The sequence below is a fragment of the Emericellopsis atlantica genome, assembly GCF_019669845.1.
Source record: "Emericellopsis atlantica unplaced genomic scaffold F5Z01scaffold_12, whole genome shotgun sequence".
Lineage (NCBI taxonomy): Eukaryota > Fungi > Ascomycota > Sordariomycetes > Hypocreales > Bionectriaceae > Emericellopsis > Emericellopsis atlantica.
This window is the reverse complement of record NW_025764714.1, coordinates 52,130-69,733: the sequence shown is the minus strand read 5'-3', so window position 1 is coordinate 69,733 and position 17,604 is coordinate 52,130. Positions and strand designations below refer to the sequence as shown.

General features: G+C 57.4%; 7 protein-coding genes across 7 annotated transcripts; 4 read left to right on the top strand and 3 right to left on the bottom strand.

Moving 5' to 3' along the window:
• The first annotated feature begins 7 nt into the window (after nucleotides 1-7).
• Nucleotides 8-2,584, top strand: F5Z01DRAFT_80352 (fungal-specific transcription factor domain-containing protein). The gene is made up of 3 exons (XM_046267144.1): nucleotides 8-1,877; nucleotides 1,931-2,264; nucleotides 2,331-2,584. The coding sequence occupies exons 1-3, from the start codon at nucleotides 181-183 to the stop codon at nucleotides 2,397-2,399; spliced, it is 2,100 nt and encodes a 699-aa protein (XP_046118501.1). The 5' UTR covers nucleotides 8-180; the 3' UTR covers nucleotides 2,400-2,584.
• Nucleotides 2,585-4,179, top strand: F5Z01DRAFT_80187 (uncharacterized protein). Its single transcript, XM_046267141.1, has one exon. It carries the CDS (start codon nucleotides 2,769-2,771, stop codon nucleotides 3,879-3,881), a length of 1,113 nt encoding a protein of 370 aa, XP_046118500.1. The 5' UTR covers nucleotides 2,585-2,768; the 3' UTR covers nucleotides 3,882-4,179.
• Nucleotides 4,103-6,782, bottom strand: F5Z01DRAFT_80345 (uncharacterized protein). Its single transcript, XM_046267143.1, has 3 exons — nucleotides 5,784-6,782; nucleotides 4,527-5,730; nucleotides 4,103-4,462 (listed from the first exon to the last, which is right to left on the bottom strand). The coding sequence occupies exons 1-3, from the start codon at nucleotides 6,484-6,486 to the stop codon at nucleotides 4,324-4,326; spliced, it is 2,046 nt and encodes a 681-aa protein (XP_046118499.1). The 5' UTR covers nucleotides 6,487-6,782; the 3' UTR covers nucleotides 4,103-4,323.
• A 5,431-nt stretch (nucleotides 6,783-12,213) lies between these two features.
• On the bottom strand, nucleotides 12,214-14,136 carry F5Z01DRAFT_621550 (SWR1-complex protein 4; the record flags this gene model as incomplete). The annotated part of the gene is made up of 2 exons (XM_046261214.1): nucleotides 12,214-13,679; nucleotides 13,713-14,136. 2 exons carry the CDS (start codon nucleotides 14,134-14,136, stop codon nucleotides 12,214-12,216), a joined length of 1,890 nt encoding a protein of 629 aa, XP_046118498.1.
• A 206-nt stretch (nucleotides 14,137-14,342) lies between these two features.
• F5Z01DRAFT_654251 (emp24/gp25L/p24 family/GOLD-domain-containing protein) lies at nucleotides 14,343-15,469 on the top strand. Its single transcript, XM_046263409.1, has 3 exons — nucleotides 14,343-14,719; nucleotides 14,782-15,087; nucleotides 15,149-15,469. The coding sequence occupies exons 1-3, from the start codon at nucleotides 14,516-14,518 to the stop codon at nucleotides 15,296-15,298; spliced, it is 660 nt and encodes a 219-aa protein (XP_046118497.1). The 5' UTR covers nucleotides 14,343-14,515; the 3' UTR covers nucleotides 15,299-15,469.
• On the top strand, nucleotides 15,167-15,914 carry F5Z01DRAFT_80313 (uncharacterized protein). The gene has a single exon (XM_046267142.1). The coding sequence runs from the start codon at nucleotides 15,302-15,304 to the stop codon at nucleotides 15,698-15,700; it is 399 nt and encodes a 132-aa protein (XP_046118496.1). The 5' UTR covers nucleotides 15,167-15,301; the 3' UTR covers nucleotides 15,701-15,914.
• Nucleotides 15,915-16,127: 213 nt separating this feature from the next.
• Nucleotides 16,128-17,597, bottom strand: F5Z01DRAFT_636061 (kinase-like domain-containing protein; the record flags this gene model as incomplete). Its single annotated transcript, XM_046262185.1, has 2 exons — nucleotides 16,128-17,414; nucleotides 17,469-17,597. The coding sequence occupies 2 exons, from the start codon at nucleotides 17,595-17,597 to the stop codon at nucleotides 16,128-16,130; spliced, it is 1,416 nt and encodes a 471-aa protein (XP_046118495.1).
• Between the last annotated feature and the right edge of the window lie 7 nt (nucleotides 17,598-17,604).

Sequence of the window (17,604 nt, the reverse complement as noted above, 5' to 3'; positions counted from 1 at the left end):
TAATTAGGCGCGTGATTGCGGCCCTCGTAGCGCATCATGTCTTCCAACGCGATTGCCAGCGACTCGTGGTGCCCCACGACCTTCACCTCTGCTTACTCCTGTCATCTGCAAACTTGCTCAGCACGAATTCCTCATCCCGAAGCGCTCCTGCAAAATATTCACAAATGTGAAAGATAGCACATGTCAGACATGCCGGACCCGGGTCTCTCGCAGTTCACGACAGTGTTCCGCGCTTCCCAGTCGCGCCGAATCAAGCGCAACAGGCAGCCCGTGTCATGCACCGCCTGTCAGAAGCGCAAGTCGCGATGCGACCGCCGGCAGCCGTGCGCCGCGTGCGAGAAGAGAGGCGACGGGCCAGGCTGTCATTTCGGCCCCGCCGCCTCTGCCGCCGCCGCCGCCGCCGCCAACCTAGGGTCCAACCGCACCGAGGTGCAGAACCGCCTGAGCAAGCTGGAAGCGCTGGTGAAACAGCTCGCCGAGGAGCAGACGGCCGCCAGGAACGGCACGCACGTCCAGGATGGCAATGTCGACGTGCAGCCCTCCCGGACAGAGGACGCGGCGCGGCTGGAGTATCGGGGGCCGACGTCGTGGACCTCGGTGGTCGACAATATCCACGACATACAGAGTGCGCTCGAGGCGGAAGACAACGACCAAGGACCAGAGTCAGATGTCTTGGACGTGACAGACATTGTGTGCGGGTCATCCAGGACGACGATGGATGAGATCTTGCGGGTTCTCCCGCCGCGCACAGATGTCGACAAGCTCAGCTCGGCCTACTTGAATGCCAAGTTCATGTCGATCCCTTTTATCCATCCAGGGCAGTTCCGCCGCCAGTACGACAAGTTCTGGGCCGACCCGGCCTCGATGAGCATGTGCTGGATCAGTATTCTATTCTCAATCATGAGTTGTGGGATCAAAATCGCCCTTGTCAAGACCATATCGCTGTCCTCGGGCGGCCCAGAGAGCCAGGATGCCTTGTTGTACATGAATATGGCAGCCAAATGCCTCGTTACGGGCCAGTACCTCAAAGGAAGCCCGCATTCCGTGGAAGCCCTCATTACGCACGTTCACTCGCGGCACATTCATGGGCAGGACAGTGACGCCACCTTGTGGACGATGTTTGGCACCGTGGTCAGGATGGCGCAGCGCCATGGCTATCATCGAGAAGCACACAAGGTCTCTGCCAAGATAACCCCCTTTGAAGCGGAAATGAGGCGCAGGGTGTGGTTCACCATCATGTCCTACGATCTGCTGTGGTCCATCCAGCAGGGGATGCCGCCAATGATCCACGAGGACACTTGTGACACTGCTCTCCCTTTGAACCTGGCCGATGAAGACTTTGACGAGGACAGCATGGCATTAGTGCCGCGGCCAGCGACAGAGCCACTGCCCATACTGGCCTACATTACCAAGTATCGACTGATGCATATCCTCCGCCCCATTGTACGACACGCACTCGACATCAAACGTGAAACGGCAGCCGACGCGGCAGCGTTGGGCACCGCGCTGGACAAGTGGCACGAGAGTGTCCCGGCGTGCCTCAAGTACAGGCCCATACGCGAGTCGTCCTTCACCGACGCCAGCCACACCATCTATCACAGAAACATGCTCGAGATGACGTACCACACCTCTCGATGCGTGCTGATGAGATCGTTCCTGTCGAGCCGGAGCCAGTCCAGCATCTACACGCATGCCCTTGCGATTTGCCGCACGTCGGCGCTGCAGCTTATTGACATGCAGGTGGACGTGCACCGCGAGACGCAGCCTGGCGGGCGTCTGTACGAGGACCGTTTCATGGTGTCCAGTCTTTCCCTGTTCAGCTTCCTGATAGCAGCCATGATCCTTGTTCTGGAACTGCACGACTGCGACCAGATGCCGTACGTAGCTCCCCCTGCGCACCCCCCGCTTGTGAGTGCTAACAAAGGGCCAGCCAGGAAGAGAGGGCACATCGCACGCAAGTCTTGCGTTCGGCGCAGACGATGTGGGAGACCCGAAGCGACACCTCGGCCGACGCTGCGCATGTCAACAGAATCTTGAAAGCCATGCTGCGCCGTGTAGATTCACAAGACTGGCAGTCAGGGTCGGACACGCTGGGTGAGACGACACCTGCCCAGGAGGAGGTGCCTGAGAAGGCGTCTGAGAGTAATCCGTGGTCTGACGGGGTCCTGCCAACAGATCCCCACGGATTTTTAGAAGGCAGCGTCGAATTTGATGCAATGCTGCCAATGGAGAGCTTCTTCAACGATGTTGAAGGACTGGACTGGGTACGTACTACGTCCCCCCTAACGCTGAACCCATGAAGCTTCTCGAGATATTGACAATGACGGCAGAACTCTATCGACAGCTATCTACGATATGACCCGATGGAGAATTTGACCATGGGAGAGACATTCCCCTAAATGGGTCCTTGAGCAGGAGTTTTTTCCTTAACCCCGTGAGCCATCGATCCCTCCTCGTGGACGTCGGACTTAGCCGTACACATATTACCCGATTGGGAAATATTCAACCCCGTCTCAGCCGCTCCGGACGGACTATCGCCATTAGACTCACGGAGATGTCGCGCGGTGTAATGCATCGATCCAGTCCAGTCCGCGAATACTGTGACAAGATATCCAAGCAGACTGTCAGAATGGTGCAGCCCCAGAGAGTATAAAAGGCCACCGCTGCCTCGCCTAAGACCACCTTCTCAACTCCCTAAGAACCTCCCATTCACAACGACAACAGTTATCACACTCGCCACGAGACCACATCACAACAACCTAGCAACCATGTCTTCGACACCCACCACTCGCCACACCCTCGTCTTCGACACCCCCGAGCAGTCACTCACCCTCAAGTCGGAGCCCATCCAGACCCCCACCGCCCACGGCAGCGCCCTCGTCCGCATCCTCTCCGCCACCACTCGCCCTCACAACAAGGCCAGCTTCGCCGGGAAGCCCGTCCTACCCGTCACGGCCCCCTACGTCCCCGGGAACTCTGCCATCGCACGCATCATCGACGTGGGCCCCGACGCCGTGTCCCTGGAGAAGGGACAGCTCGTCTATGTCAGCGGCTTCATCACCGCGCGAGACGACCACGACAACACCCGGATCCTTCTCGGCTTCTCAGACCTGGGCGCCCCCAAGTCCAAGAAGCTCTTCAAGGCGTGGCCCGGCCTCTGGGCTGATGTCGCCACCGTGCCCCAGGAGAACTGCGTGCCCCTGAACGAGTCCCTCCTCTGCGACACAATGGGCTACACCGTGGGCCAGCTCGAGTACATTGACCGTCTCGCTGTCGCCAACGGGGGTGTCTCGTCCGCCGCTCTCCGCGCCGGTGAGACCGTCATTGTATGCCCTGCCACGGGGCACTTCTCAGGCGCCGTCGTCGAGCTCGCCGCCCAGATCGGCTGCAATGTCGTCGCGCTCACCCGGTCCGCCGCCAAACTCGAGCCTCTCACCGCACGCCACCCCAGGATCACACCCGTCGAACTAAGTGGCGACGTCGACGCGGATGCGAAAGCCATCCGCGCCGCGTGTCCACAGGGCATGGCCGACGCACTGATCGACGTCTCGCCGCACGAGGCCGCGGCCAATCCGTCGCATCTCCACGCTGGCCTGCAAGTGCTTCGTGGCCACAGCCGCGTCGTCTTCCTCGGTGCGATGGACAATGTCAGCATCCCCTACACGAGCATCATGGCGCGCAACGTCACCATCAAGGGTCAGTTCATGTTCACGCGCGAGATGACGGCCGCGCTGGTCAAGATGATCGAGTCTGGCATCGTGAAGCTCGGCAAGGAGGCCGGTCACAATGTACGGGCGTACAAGATGGAGGATTGGCAGCAGGCCATCGCGGAGGCGGAGACGGCGACCCAATGGGGCGAGCAAATTGTGCTCGAGCCTTGAGGGTGCGGAGATGGCCGCGGATATGGGCCTAGATGGCTGGGCCCTTTGGGCTTGGACATGTTGACAACGCGGGTGGCCTAGCTTTTGGGTCGCACGACCACGTGTGACAACAGTGAATGTTGAATCAAGATTTCTGACTGGACAGTATGCGAAGGAACCTGCCACGCCCGCATGCCTTTGACCACCGCGACCTTGTTTGTTATTGTTCCACGCTAGAATTGTTTACCTGGGTATCGTATGTAGCCTTGTCTATAGATGGTAGACCTTCGTCAGGTGTATAATAGCAGCTTCCAGAGCTCGCCCCAACACGAAAGCCCAACCCCCCTTTTTCCGTCCCCAATAAATAACATTGCGCAAAGACATTCCTGACGTTACCCTGCGCTCCTAGTCATGTCCTCATGAAACGTAATACCATCCTCTAACCCTATCCCATAGTACATTCTCAATAGAAGTGTCTAATCCGCCATGGCATCGCCGACCGCAACGTGTGCTGCCAAAGATAGTAATTATGCAGATCAAGACGAGATGCCACGCAAAACCCGAGCCGGATTCCCGGCCACGACAGTGAAAGGAGGGACATCCTGCAGGAGAGAGGGTCAGCACTGGGCCGCGAGTAGATGCGCGAATGGAAAAGAAAATAAACACACCTTGGTGACAACAGAACCGGCCCCAACGGTGCTGCCCTTCCCAACCGAGATGCCCGCGAGGATCGTCACGCCGCCAGCGATCCAGCAGTTATCGCCAATCGTCACGTTCTTGCCAGACTGAGGGCCCTGCCCGCCCTGGCGCCTCTTAGGATCCACTGGCAGTGTCGACGCGTAGATGCTGACGTTGGGCGCGATGACGGTGTTATCGCCAATCTTGACTTCTCCGACATCGTTGATAGTGCAGTTGCGTCCGATGGACACGTAGTTGCCAATGGTGATGTTGTAGCCATAGTCGCAAGTGAAGGGGGTCTCGACAGTCACGGAGCGTCCCACGCGCCCGACATGGGTAATCGGGGAAGTCTCTCCGGGAGAGAGTCGGATGGGATCGCGAGGTTGTAGGATCTCCAGGAAGAGACGCGCTCGTTCTTCGGGCGAAACTCCGTAACTTGGCGGTGTCGTCAGGTTGTTGAACCTCCAGCATGCCGCTGCGCAGCGCTCCCTCTCCAGAACAAGCTCCTTGTCAAAGGGGTAGAAGAGACGACCGATAAGCATCTGCTCCTTTTGTGTGCGCTTCTGCGAGTACCCTGCCTGGGACAGTGCCAGTTGCGCGGCCATCTGAGGGTTCGACGGTGACTGTACTGCTGATGGAGGAGCAGGGCTGCTGTTGCGGTTGGGATGGAGCAGGTTGATCTGAGGTAACTGGCCTCGCGGGCGATCTGGATGGGGAGTCTCAGGCTCGTTCCTGCCCAGTTCGTGGAGCGGAGGCACGCGCTGCTGCTGGTAGTCCTTGCCCATCCTGTCGCTGAACGGCGGAGGTTGCGTGTTCGCGCTGATGGGTGTCGGGAAAGCGTTGGCGGGCGTGTAGGGCATAGCGGACAGCTTGTTATCAGGGCTCGCGACAGACGCGCTCGGGATTGTTGACGTTGTTGGCCGGTCATCATCCGTGACCAGAGGCCGGCCTTGGGGCGGGTCGATCCTGAGGGCCTGACCCCGATAATGCGGGAGGGGCTCCCTTTTGACAGGTTGCTGCTGACCTGCATACGAGCCTTGCTGCGGCATACCGTACGCACCCGGAGGCACATAGGTAGGATCCTTCGACTCCAATGGGACAGTGGGCGACTTGTTTTCGGGTTTCTGCCAGCTCGAGCCCCTTTGGGGAGGATAGCCGGCACAGACAAACGCGCCCTTGACGCAGTTTTGACCTTGTTTACCGATTAGCGAATAATCACCCGGGCATGGCTCATAATTGACTCACATTCAGGCTTCGTCTCATCACACTTCTTCTTCCTCTTCCTACATGTCAAGCAGCCTGTTTTTGTCCGATTGCTGAAGTTGCGCTTGCGTTTCTTAGGATCATGCTGCAGCATGGGATCTTGCCGGGAATCCTGACTATACTGTCCGCTGTAGTACGAGTGGGATGCTTCGTCTGCCTCAGGGCTCGTATTAGGGTAATCGCCCATCTCTGACTGTTCGTGGGTCCTTCGCAGCGCATCACCAAGGTGGTCGTCGCCTTGTCCTGGTCCTGGCGACACGGTGCCAGGTTGCCGACTCTCGTATGACGGCCGTTGTTGGTGGGCAGTCCGGTGCTCGCGGTCGTGTCCTTCTGATGGACCACGGTACCCCTCTCGCTGGGGCGTGCCAAATGGATCACGAGGAGCATAATGTGGCGGCATGGTCGCAGTATCGGGCGTCCGCTCCTGCAATATGTGGTCCTGCCGACGCTCTGCGGAGTCGGAGCGCTTCCTCTTGTGTGAGTCCTGCCTGTCCATGCCATGACCGCTTGTCTGGATGGTAGGACGATCTGAACTCTCTCTCCTCCTCAACCCATCATCTGTGGCATGGAAAGGAGGCGAAGCCTTGCTTGACGGAGCCTCTGCTGCTGCTGAGTTGTCAACTTTGATAGTCGGTGTTTCCGAGATGCTCGGCGAGCCGACGTTGAGGGCCCTGAAGCCAGACATGGCAGAGAAGGCGCCAGAGGCAACTATCGGCGCTCAGCGCCTGATGGAATAGTCCAACTGGGGAAGGTGATGCTGTTGTACGGCGATCGGCGTAGGCTTTTTGACAATTGTCCTGTGCGCCTGGGCTAGCCGCAATGAATAAGTAGCGCAGATGAAGCGCCGTGGCAGCGATGGTGTTGCTGGCGGCCTAAAAGGAGAGTCGAAACCGTGGTTGTCGCCGCAAAGGTAGGCCACAGCAGAGGATTGCCTGGGGCGTTGACCTGCAAATGGACTGCCACGGTATTCAAGGGCAATGTGGTCAACCGATGGCGATGAGGCGCCTGTTATGATATTATGGCTCAGCAACCGAAACAGACCCCCAATCAATCAAGTTTAGGCGGATGCGGGAGCTTGGGAGGCAACGTCCCAAACGAAATTCACCAGGCGGGCGTCAAGTAGGTGGCGCGCGCTTAGGCCAGGTCAATGGTGACGCGCAATTACAGACTGCGGTGCACTGTTACAGACGAATCGTCCAAATTTGAGCTGGGCCTGGTCTGGATCTGGGTCTGAGTCTGAGTCAGGCGTGAGAGGGTGATGTGATGCTGTGCTGAGTTCAAGCCAGCTGAAGCCAGTGTCGTGAGTGAGCTGACGGAGAGTGGTTGAGGAGCGAGCGAATATGCGATGAACGAATGTGCCAACGACGGCAAGGAGGAGTGAAGGTCTGAGCAAGACACAAAAGAGGCTGGCTGGGGTTCGCGGATGGTTTTGGGTGGTGATGATACATCAAAGCGCGGTCCTCGCGGGGCTTGTTGCTTTGCTTGCTCTCGAGCTGCGTTGCCGACGCCGTGTGGGTGAGGTGCGATTAGCAGGGAGGGTTCGAACCGACCACCGTCTCCAGTCCAGTCCGGGTCTTTGATCGAGCTTTCTGTACAGTGATGAATAAATTATGTCGGCAAGGCGGGCTGGGGCTATTAGCGGCGGGTGTCACAGTTACAGCGCCTTGGGGCCTTGTTTGAGCTTTGTGTCGTGTCTGGGTTGAGGCGGGCAGGACTGGAGTCGAGTCGCGCTCGAGGCTGGCGTCAAAGTTCCTCTCAAGCGGTGCCTTGGGGTTGTTTGGCTCAGGTTGCTGCTGGACGGACCCTCGTGAGATTTGTTGGAGGCGGCAAGGCGCTTGGCCGCCGGTGGTGGCTCGAGTTCTCAGGCAGGCGGACGAGAAAGACCCTTGCTCGTGCTTTCCGTTCCGCTAGTTGACGTGAAGCTCCAGCCGGCATCGACTGGAGCTCATGTCGGTTTTCCTCGCACGGAGCGGGGTACATGACAGGGCATCCGCGCGACGGCTAACAGGGCAGCTGCGCTTGTGCAGCTACGGAGTACTTGGGGGCTACCTGCCGCTACATCGACAGCGGCAGCGGTAGCAGCAGTGCGGGTAGTAACATGAAGTACGTACGCGAGCTCTCTACGTACGTATTTACAAAGTAGTAATGAACGATGAAGCTGGAGCTGTTGCCGAACAGATCAATTGAAGCCTGTGCACTTCATTGATTGTCCTTGCTCTTGCTTGTTCTTGCTCGCCTGGCTGCTCGCTTCCTCGGCTGGCGCTTTTCTGGCTTCAGCTTGGGAGGGGAAGGTACATGGACCTTAAGTGTTAGTGCGTAGCAAGGCCAGCCACTTCCAACTATAAAATTGGCCTTAATAGAATGCTAACGAGTAATAACTCAGGTAGGTCGGCGAGTGATGGCGGACTGACAAAGGCCCCGATCTCCAGTCGTTGCTGCGGTCTTCCCAACTCTTCACGTCGATCACCAGGACCAGGACCATCACCAGAACCAACACCACCCACCACCGGACTACGGTTATGGAGATCCAGCCGACATGTTCGACATTCAAGGTCTGCATGTCCCGTGATGCTTGGAGCCTCCAAAGTCTCTTGTCGCAAACCAGGGTGTCGGGCTAACGGCGGTGCCGGCGTTAATGGCGACAAGGGGCGTCTCTGCAGCCAAAGTGCCGCCTCCGTCCAGATTGGCAGATACACGCAGATATCCCGTGCGTCCGCCCGCACCCCTCTCTCGGCGCAGCCAGTTTGTTTGTTCAACTTGACTGAGAATCACAAGTCACTCCCAAAGCCAGGAAGCTTCTCATTATCTCCAGTTCCTAGCTTGGAGTCATGAATTCAGTAGCCAAGCAAGGCGACATGCGCATTCCTAATAGTTGGTCATTCCTAGCGCTGCTGCATCAAGGACCAAGTTACAGTTCACTGCAGTAGGGAGTACGCGCGAGGAGACGTTCCGCCCACAGCCCATCAATACGAAGTTACGAACCTGGGTCTGATCACTACGCAGGTCTTCAATGACGCGCTAGAGAAAGGCCAGAGCCTGAAGATGGACAAATGCTGGACGTCAACGACCGACGTACGTGTACGGTGATGCTCCGTACACCACAGTCACTGCCTTCGCTTCAGCCACACGAATCCCAAAGGGGCCAATGGCAGGTCACGGACAGGGGTGTCAATGCATTGGGTTGCCCTGGTCGCGTCTAAAGCACGAGCTGGCGCCACCCCTGTCAAGCGTGCGGTCCGCGGCTAGGAGAGCCACACCCACGGTCCAACCTCCATCCTGAGCACCTAATTAACGTTAGCAGACTCTTGGGTACCACCGTTTGTTCCACGTACGAAGACACGCAAGACACGCAGTGCGAGCACAGATCAATACGCTACTAATATAGCAATAGATGCCATAGCTACGTACTCTATACGTCTGCGTGTCATAAGACAGCTGAGTCCCAGAGCACCCGACATTACTAGGCAGAGATGCCAGCGGCTGCCGGGGAACTGTCAATATCATTCCCGCATCGGCGACTTTCTAGGGAACCTCCACCGACCGAACAAGATTAATGCAGGTTCATACCGATGGAAAGATGCGGGGAATTCAGCATCGGATGCTTCCCAGCCGGGAAGCGAGGCCATTGCAAAAGTGACGTGTGTTAGATAATCCAAAGGGACGTTTGGGAGCGTTTTGTTAGCTCATGACCACACACGTCCGTCCCCCTGGGAGTCTGGGACTGGAGTCCTGGGACTGATCCTACCCAGCTGGGGCGGGCCGTCGCATTGTCGCGCCTGGGCTACATATACGGATACGGAGCTATTTATTGCAGGCGAATGTTGGCCCGTGTGAAAGAGCACGAGCTTGATCAACAAGACGCCAGGTCAAGACGCCAAGTCACACAGCATGGACATGTTAGCGCTCGCGCTGCCGTCTTAGCGTTTTCCGGCTGAGGCACACCGCCTAGATAAGCCGCCCCCAATCCTCGGATCAAAGCTCGAAACAAGCTGGAGAGCCATGCACTGCTGTATGTTACACAGCAATAACAGCGTACTCTATATCGTGCAAAGATCCTGGCTTCGCATTGCTTCGAATAGAGTGGTAGGCGAGGTGGAGATGTCCGGTCCGCGCGCAACGGCCAGCGCCCCGATTTTGCGGGCAGGTTTAACGCCGATGCCACAGGGGATTTCCAGTCGTTCATGCTGCGCTAGCAGGGCACAGTCGCTGCTTGACGAGACCGCACGGTGCGTCGCTTGTCCTCGTCGACGTTCCGCGGCAATCTACCGACGAGGTACTTGGGCGAGACGCGATCGGCCATGTGCGCTTTTGCCGCCGCCGCCGCAGCAGCAGCGCGAATACGTACAAACTATTTTCGTCCGCGATGCGTTGGGCCGTTTCATCTTCAGCATTGAACATGATCGAATTGACATGTCTTTGTCGAACGATGGGAGCTGCGAGGGCATGCAACCGACTCAACCAAGCAAGCAAGCCCGGCCAACGTCTCATCACTGTGCTTGCTGGAGCGTGGCCCGCGTCGTCACACATAGCACCAATGCAGCATGCCTCGGCGCCAATCGCCCTTGCAACAACCAACCCCTTCCCACTTCCCACGGGAGAATGCCGAAGGGGTAGGTAGGCAGCCTGTACGTAGGGAGAAGAATTCGAGGTGCAGATGGCCATTGCAGCGCAGCAGCGTGATCAACCCATGCCTTTTGGAGGGAGCACTGGACGGCACTTACTCCTGTGGGCCGCATGCCCTGGTCATCGTGATCACGAGAAATGCCTTGCTTGCTACGGCGTTGACCACGTCACGTGGCACCTTGGACGCGAGCACCATTGCCTTTGAGCGCGCTGCAAATGCGAAGACGTTCAAGTGTCATTTCTGGCTCGTCCTCAGCGAGAGAAAGGCAGGCTGAGCCGCCGCGGGTCGTCGCGCTCACATGCGCGCGAACTCATTAGGCGCCAAGCCTAGCTGCAACGGTCGCGATCGAGGACTGCGTCTGTCCGTCAGAGCAAATTGACAGTTTACTAACTACATCCAAAGCCCCAGGTTGGGAGTCTGAAACATATAACGAGCAACCTTGAGCGTAAGAGCGCCTCTATTATTCCAGGAATAGATTTGCTGATGATTTTCCCCGGACCAGGCCTGACCTGCGCCTGGGGGTTGTCCAATGATGCTCAGCGGGTCGAATAGCCGCCCACTAAGCGCCTGGCGCTTCCAACGTCAACGTCATTTACAGCAGCAGCAACGAGAACAACACAACCATCACCACCACCAACCACAGAGCAGAGGCATTCAACCCTGGGCGAATCTTACAGAGAGTGCTCGCTCTCGTCTTGCGGTACCTGGCTATTTTAGGAACCTCATGCGCGTCATGCGAAAGCGACAGCGCAGGGCACGGCGCCAAACTACGTCCAAGATCTCGCCGAAGACGTGTGAGATGTGCATATCTGCAAGGCACACCATGCGCTTCCACGAGCTCCACGCACGCCGGACGCATCTCACGAGCTGGGCGGCAATGTCTCGATCCAGTGCTCAGGGTCCTCTAGCCGCGTACATCTCCCAAGGGGCGGGAGGACGGTGGAGGGGCCCTGCGCTTGTCAAATCCGCATCGTCGTCTTGACGCCCTCAAAGTCCAGCAACGCCCCCTCCTCCCAGCATCTCGGGACTCTGGCAGTCTTCATCGGCGCTACCCAGACCAAGTATTACACGCCATTGGTGGTTCTGCGCGCGCAGCCAACGAGCATGTACCCCAGTGTCGCCGTCCTTCCACCCACCGCCCAGGGGGCCCCCAACAGTCCCTCCCCCTTTGACGACGATGCCGAACACATTGTCCCAGACAGTCCCAGCCAGCAGCAGCACACACACGAGTCCTGCACACGCCCCTCCTCCAAGCGGCAAGTATTTTTAGTCACTGTGGCTATTTCCAGCAGCAGCCGGGGACCCAGCCGCCGATGAGCTGCAGCTTGCTTAAGTCAACGACATGCCTCTCCTGAATATTTATCAGCTGCCCCCTTTCCGCGACGACACCCCCCTAAAACAGGTCTCGAAGCGCTCTGGCAACTCACCTCGGCCCCTCTTCCTTCTTATCTGGACATGCAATGATGCTTGGTAGGCGGTTACCGACTGCTTGCCTCCCCATGGACCCCCGGGTCGTCCGTGACCGCAATATAATCACCACGGGTGACACACATCACGCGAGCGCCTATGGAAAGCGCCCGATGATATCACGCCTTGCGATATAGTTGCACACACACACACATTGCCATGTGAACATGTTCCATGTTTCTCCTATTGCTACATCCCCACACGCTCATGGCCCCTGCCCTGATCATGCAGTGTGCACCACAAGCGTTTCTGATATTAATAGCAACCGCTACTGTCCGACGGATGAGTGGCAGCAACAACGCACTCTCGACACAGATCGGCTCACTTCTTCTGGCGCTTGGCACTTTTGTCGCTCGTCGTGCTCAAGACACTGGCACTGCGCTTGTGCGGTCCTCCGCTGCTCTCTTCAGCGGCCGCTTCTTTGCTCCCCTCGCCTTCCACTGGGTCCTGTGTACCAGGCTCCTCGCCGTTGGGATCAGCCGCCGGTTCCGTCGTTTCTTGTGCCTCGCTCGTGGTGCCGGTCTCGGCGTTGTCCTCTTTGGACGCCGACTCGTCGCCCTTGGTGACTGGCATGTCAGGGTTGGACTTGTCCTGAGCTGGGTCCTCCTCGCCATGATTGGAAGATTCTTTGGCCTCTCGTTCCGCTTTCTTGGCCTGCTCGAGCTTGAGCTCCGTATCCAGCTTGTCCGCCACCTTCCGAGCATCCAGGAGCGCATTGACGGCCGCAAAGAGCTGCTCAAACTGTTGCGTGGTGGCAACCGTGGGCATGACAAGCTTGGGAGGAATGTCCAGCTCGAGCAGGACATTGTTGATCCGCTGTTGCTGCTGATTTGACTTGTGCGTAAACATCTTGTTGATCTTCTCGGACCTGAAAACAGGCCCTGAAGTGAGACGGTCGTGATGTGATACGCCATAGACCTGCTCTTCCTTCTCCGTGAGCTTGGGTCGCTCGGCTTGTTGATTGCCCTTCTTCTTGCCTCCTGTAGGCGTAGATGTCGCGCCCGTCGAGGCCACAGTGCTCTCGCGCCGGCTGCTCTCCTGAGCTTGTGCTTGCGCTTGCGCCTGGGCTTGGGCCTGAGCAGCTGCCGCGGCGGCGGCTGCGTTGGCCGGATGAGCATTGTCCGCGCCCATGAGTGACCTTCGCTTCTTGTTCTTGTCGGCTGCCATGAGCTGTTGTAGCAGGTTCTGCAAGCCCTGGGACGTCTTGATGCTGCTAATGTCCTGCTCGGACTGGGGAAAGTCAAGGCGGTTGTATAGCTCCCGTCGCTCTTCGTTGAAACGCTCGCTCCGCGCTAGTATGCGCTTGACCTCGAGCAGCAGCGACTCTTCTTCGCGCGCTTCTTCCCGTGATCTTTTCAGAGCGTTGAGGGCAAAGTCCTTGCGCGCCTTCTCTTGCTGTGCGTTGAAATGTAACATCATCTCGTGGAGCTCAAACTCGGCTTGTGACATGACATGAATTGGCTTTTGGGCCGCCATCATCTTCGCCGCAATCTCGTAGTATCTCGATTTCAGGTCCTCCATCGAGCGAGCTTCCTGCTTTGGCACAACCGCCTTGCTCTCGTCGCCATCCGCATCCGCCACGCCGTTGGTGGCTGGTGGGTTCCACTCGTACCGGTCCCAGATCAGAGGCCATCGCACGTCAAAGTCGGTCACGAGCTCCATCAGGTAGTCCGTCTCTTCCTTGGACCAGTCGTCGCTCTTGAGGTGTGTCTTGTATTGCTCATCCGTGTACTGTGGTATGCTCGGTCGCACGTTGAACTTTGCAAACGCCGAGTCCTCAATCTCGTCTGGTTTGGGCGTTTCCACAGACGGCACGACACTGTCACCCTCCTGTTTCACCTGCGCTCCGTTCTGCTCCGTCGTCGGTTGCGCGCTTGCGTCTGCATTTGTGCCGTGTTGTTGTTGTTCCTGCTGCTGCAGTCCATGCTGTCCGTCTCGTCTCCTCCAGTGCCGCAACATCAGACTCGGGTCGTCGCGCGCCGAGTTTCGAAACGGCGCAAGGTCCCATCGGGCAGCGGGCTTTCGATTCGCAAGCCGCCGCTTCTTGAAGCTGGACACCTCTGGTACAATCGCAATCGGGTTGTCTCCGCCCAGGCTCTGCACCTCACGCGCTAGGCCTTTGAGATTCGATCGCGGCGCGGACAGGCGCTGTTTCTTGGATGGCCTGTGGCTGCCGCCTGGAGTGCCAGATGCAGAGCTGCTGTCGGGTAGGTTGAGTACATCGCGTAGATCGTTGGAACTCATCGTGGCGGTCGCGCCCGCTCGGGCGAGGTGTGAAGTCTCGTCGCGATAACTGCTCGATTGCGGAGAATTATATCGTATCGGATGGTCCGTATGCATAGAACGACTGGTATTGATGCGCAGCGGGGGGTCCGGTTCGTTGTTTAATCAATTCCGTACCAAAATTCCCATCCTCAACGCGGGTTGCAGGTTGGCGTTCGGAGGGTCACGTGCCGAGCGCCCCCTGACAGGTGGCAGCTTCCATCCCGGCCCATAGCCCACCTGGGGTCGCAACACCAGCCGATCCCCAAGTCACCGACGACGACGCCAATTGTTCTGGACTTGGGACATTCCATCATCAGCTACCCACTGAAATCTGTTCCTCCAGACCCGAGTGCCCAAGATGAGGGTTCTCATCTCGCTCCTGATGCTGGCCTCGGCCGCCCACGCCTTGTACTTCTTCATCGACGCCGCGACCCCCAAATGCTTCTTCGAGGATCTGCCCAAGGACACACTCGTCGTGGGTCACTACGGAGCTGAGGAATGGGACGACAGGTCGAATTCGTGGCAGCAACACGCCGGCATTTCCATCTACATCTCTGTGGACGTGAGTTGATCTCTCTCCCTCGCGCTGGCCGGGGGAGCACGAGCTAACGAACTTGCCAACAGGAGATTTTTGATAACAACCACCGCGTCGTTTCGCAAAAGGGCTCATCATCCGGCCGCTTCCACTTCTCCGCCCATGAGGCCGGCAACCACAAGATCTGCTTCACCCCGAACTCCAGCTCCGGCCGCAGCGGCTGGCTAAGCACCAGCAGCCCGAACGGGGGCATCAAGCTCCAGCTCGATCTTGTCATCGGCGAGACGAACGAGATTGAGAGCAACGACAAGAACAAGCTTCAGGACATTGCCTCGCGCGTAAAGGATCTAAACGCTCGGTTGAAGGACGTAAGAAGGGAGCAGGTCTTCCAGAGGGTAAGCAGCAGCGCCACCAGTCACATGTCCGGCAGCAGCAGCACCACTGACACAGTCCCAGGAACGCGAAGCCGAGTTCAGAGATCAGTCCGAGTCGACCAACAGCCGTGTCATTCGCTGGATCCTGATTCAGCTTGTTGTGATGGGTATCACCTGCGTGTGGCAGCTGTCCAACTTGCGCTCCTTCTTCATCAAGCAAAAGCTCACGTAAAATATGGCTGGATTGTTTTGGGAGTTCTGGTCGGTAAGCGTTGGGGTTCAAAGCATGGTACGGCATGCGCAACCACAGGGTTGGGCGGCTTTTCAATGTAGCAATCATCTGGGGCAAAAATGGGATCGCCGGTTAGGTCACTGGAGGCAGAGCATGAACGAAAAGGGCACTGTATCTGTCTATGAACGCCTTCTTTCATTACAATGTGACAAGCACTGCTCGCAGCCTACTCTGCAGCTCCAATCCTGTGAGAACCAATGTTCACCAAGAACCTGTGTAATCGCTGGAAACCCTCTCCCCTCAAGCAGCAACTGTCCACGTCGCTGCAGTGCTCTCTACTGCATCCCCAACCATGCTGCTCTCCCGCTTCAACGACGTAACGACCTAGGAAACATATTATAAACGATGAGAGAGGTGTAAGATAGAAAGGAGAATAACACCGGAACCGACCCAATGCTGCCAGTATCAACCTGCTGCGCCTTGCTGCGCTACACATCAACCGCTTGGTGTAGGGGTGTCGTGAGGAATGCCAGGCTCCAATGAAAACAAACCCAAACCCAAGGCTTTTCTGTTCGCCAGCTTATACATGCTTTCTTCCTTCCCAGTAGCCGAAGCTCTTAGAATGTGCGCGATTGATGACACCGAGGACAGACAGATGAAAGAACGCTGTATGAGCCGTGAGGTAAGGGGTGAGGACCCCCGCCAAGCTGGGATTCTCCCGGCGAGTGACATAGGACAGGAATCGCCGAGATGATGTGGATGTTGACCAGCGAGGCTCAAGCAGTCATCCTTGCGAGATCTTTTTTCGACTGAGCCTAAGTCTGTGTCACTAACCACAGCAAATTGTTTTCATCAGCTTCTGGAATCCGCTGGGTTGCTGCTGAGCCTCAGCCGGACGAGTGCTAGCCTGTGTTGGCTGCGTAGCCGGAGTTTGCTGCGGGCCCCTCCCCTGAGACAAGTTCTGAGCGCTGTTCTGGAACTGGGCTTGGGTCGAGCCAGCCGGTGTTGCTGCGTCGCCTCGGAGACCCATCGCGCTGCTCCGTTGCGCGGAGATAGCGCCTGGGGCGTTTTGCCGATCTCTCTGCTTCCCCATCTGCTTGATCGGTGACGGAGGTGGGGGTTGCGCGGCGTTTAAACGGCCGACAGTAAGGTTGTGTGCTTGCTGGTGAGAGTTCGTATTCCCGGGACGAATCCCGCTGTGCAGCTCCATTTGAGACGCTCCGGGGCGCGCGTTTGGGTTGTGCAGATGTGCATTGCTGTGCCCCTTGCTGTCCCAGCCCTTTCCCGAATCCTTGGACACCTTCATCCAGTCGTACTCGCCGTCCTCGACTTCGTTGACACCCTTGAGCGCCTGGGTGAAGAGCTCACGTAGGTAGTCGTAGTCGGGGGTGTCCTCGAAGCCCAAGTTGCGAACGTAAGTCAAGTACTTGCAAAACTCATCGGGGAAGCCGTCGCAGAGATCCTTGATCGCGGTGGTCTGCTTCTTCTTTCCAATCTCCTCATACTTCTGCTTGTTGGTGGCAGCCTTGAGACCCTGCCAGGGGAGACCTCCCCGCAGGAAGTACATGAAAACGTGACCCAACGCTTCCAAGTCGTCTCTTCGTGACTGCTCACGTCCCAGATGGGTGTTGATACTCATGTAACGCGCAGTACCAGACAGAGATTTGCGTTCTCTGTAAGGAATGTGCTGCTTCGTCTTCGGGTCGCGGTATTGCTTGGCCATGCCAAAATCCACTACGTGGATAACGTTCGAGGCCTTGGTGCCAGGGCGGCCAATCAGGAAATTGTCGGGCTTGATATCGCGGTAAATCAAGTTCTTTTCGTGGATCGTTTGCACCCTCGACAGCATTTGCTTGGCCACCATGACAACAGTCTTGATCGAAAATCGGCGTCCGCAGTGATCGAAGAGGTCCTCCAAGGACGGTCCGAGAAGGTCAATTACCAGGATGTTGTGAAGACCTTCCTGGCCGAAGTAGTAGACATTCGGAATGCCGGCTACCTTGAAGTCAGTGACCTGATGTCCGGTAGAGTAACGTTTTTTCTTACGGCAGCCGACGAGAATCTTGTATGTTCGGTACTCATCGCGAAGCTGGGGGGCGTCGCTCTTGCGAGGCTCCTAATCCATTCATCAGTACCCATAACAAACGACTTTCGTTGTGGAAGCACCTACAAATTTGATGGCGACTTGCTGGTTATTCAGGAGGTTGGTACCCTCAAAAATAACACCAAAGGAGCCCTCGCCAATCTTCTTCCCAACTCGGTAATGAACGCCGACGACGTTGGAGGAGGAGGATGCCATCTCAGAA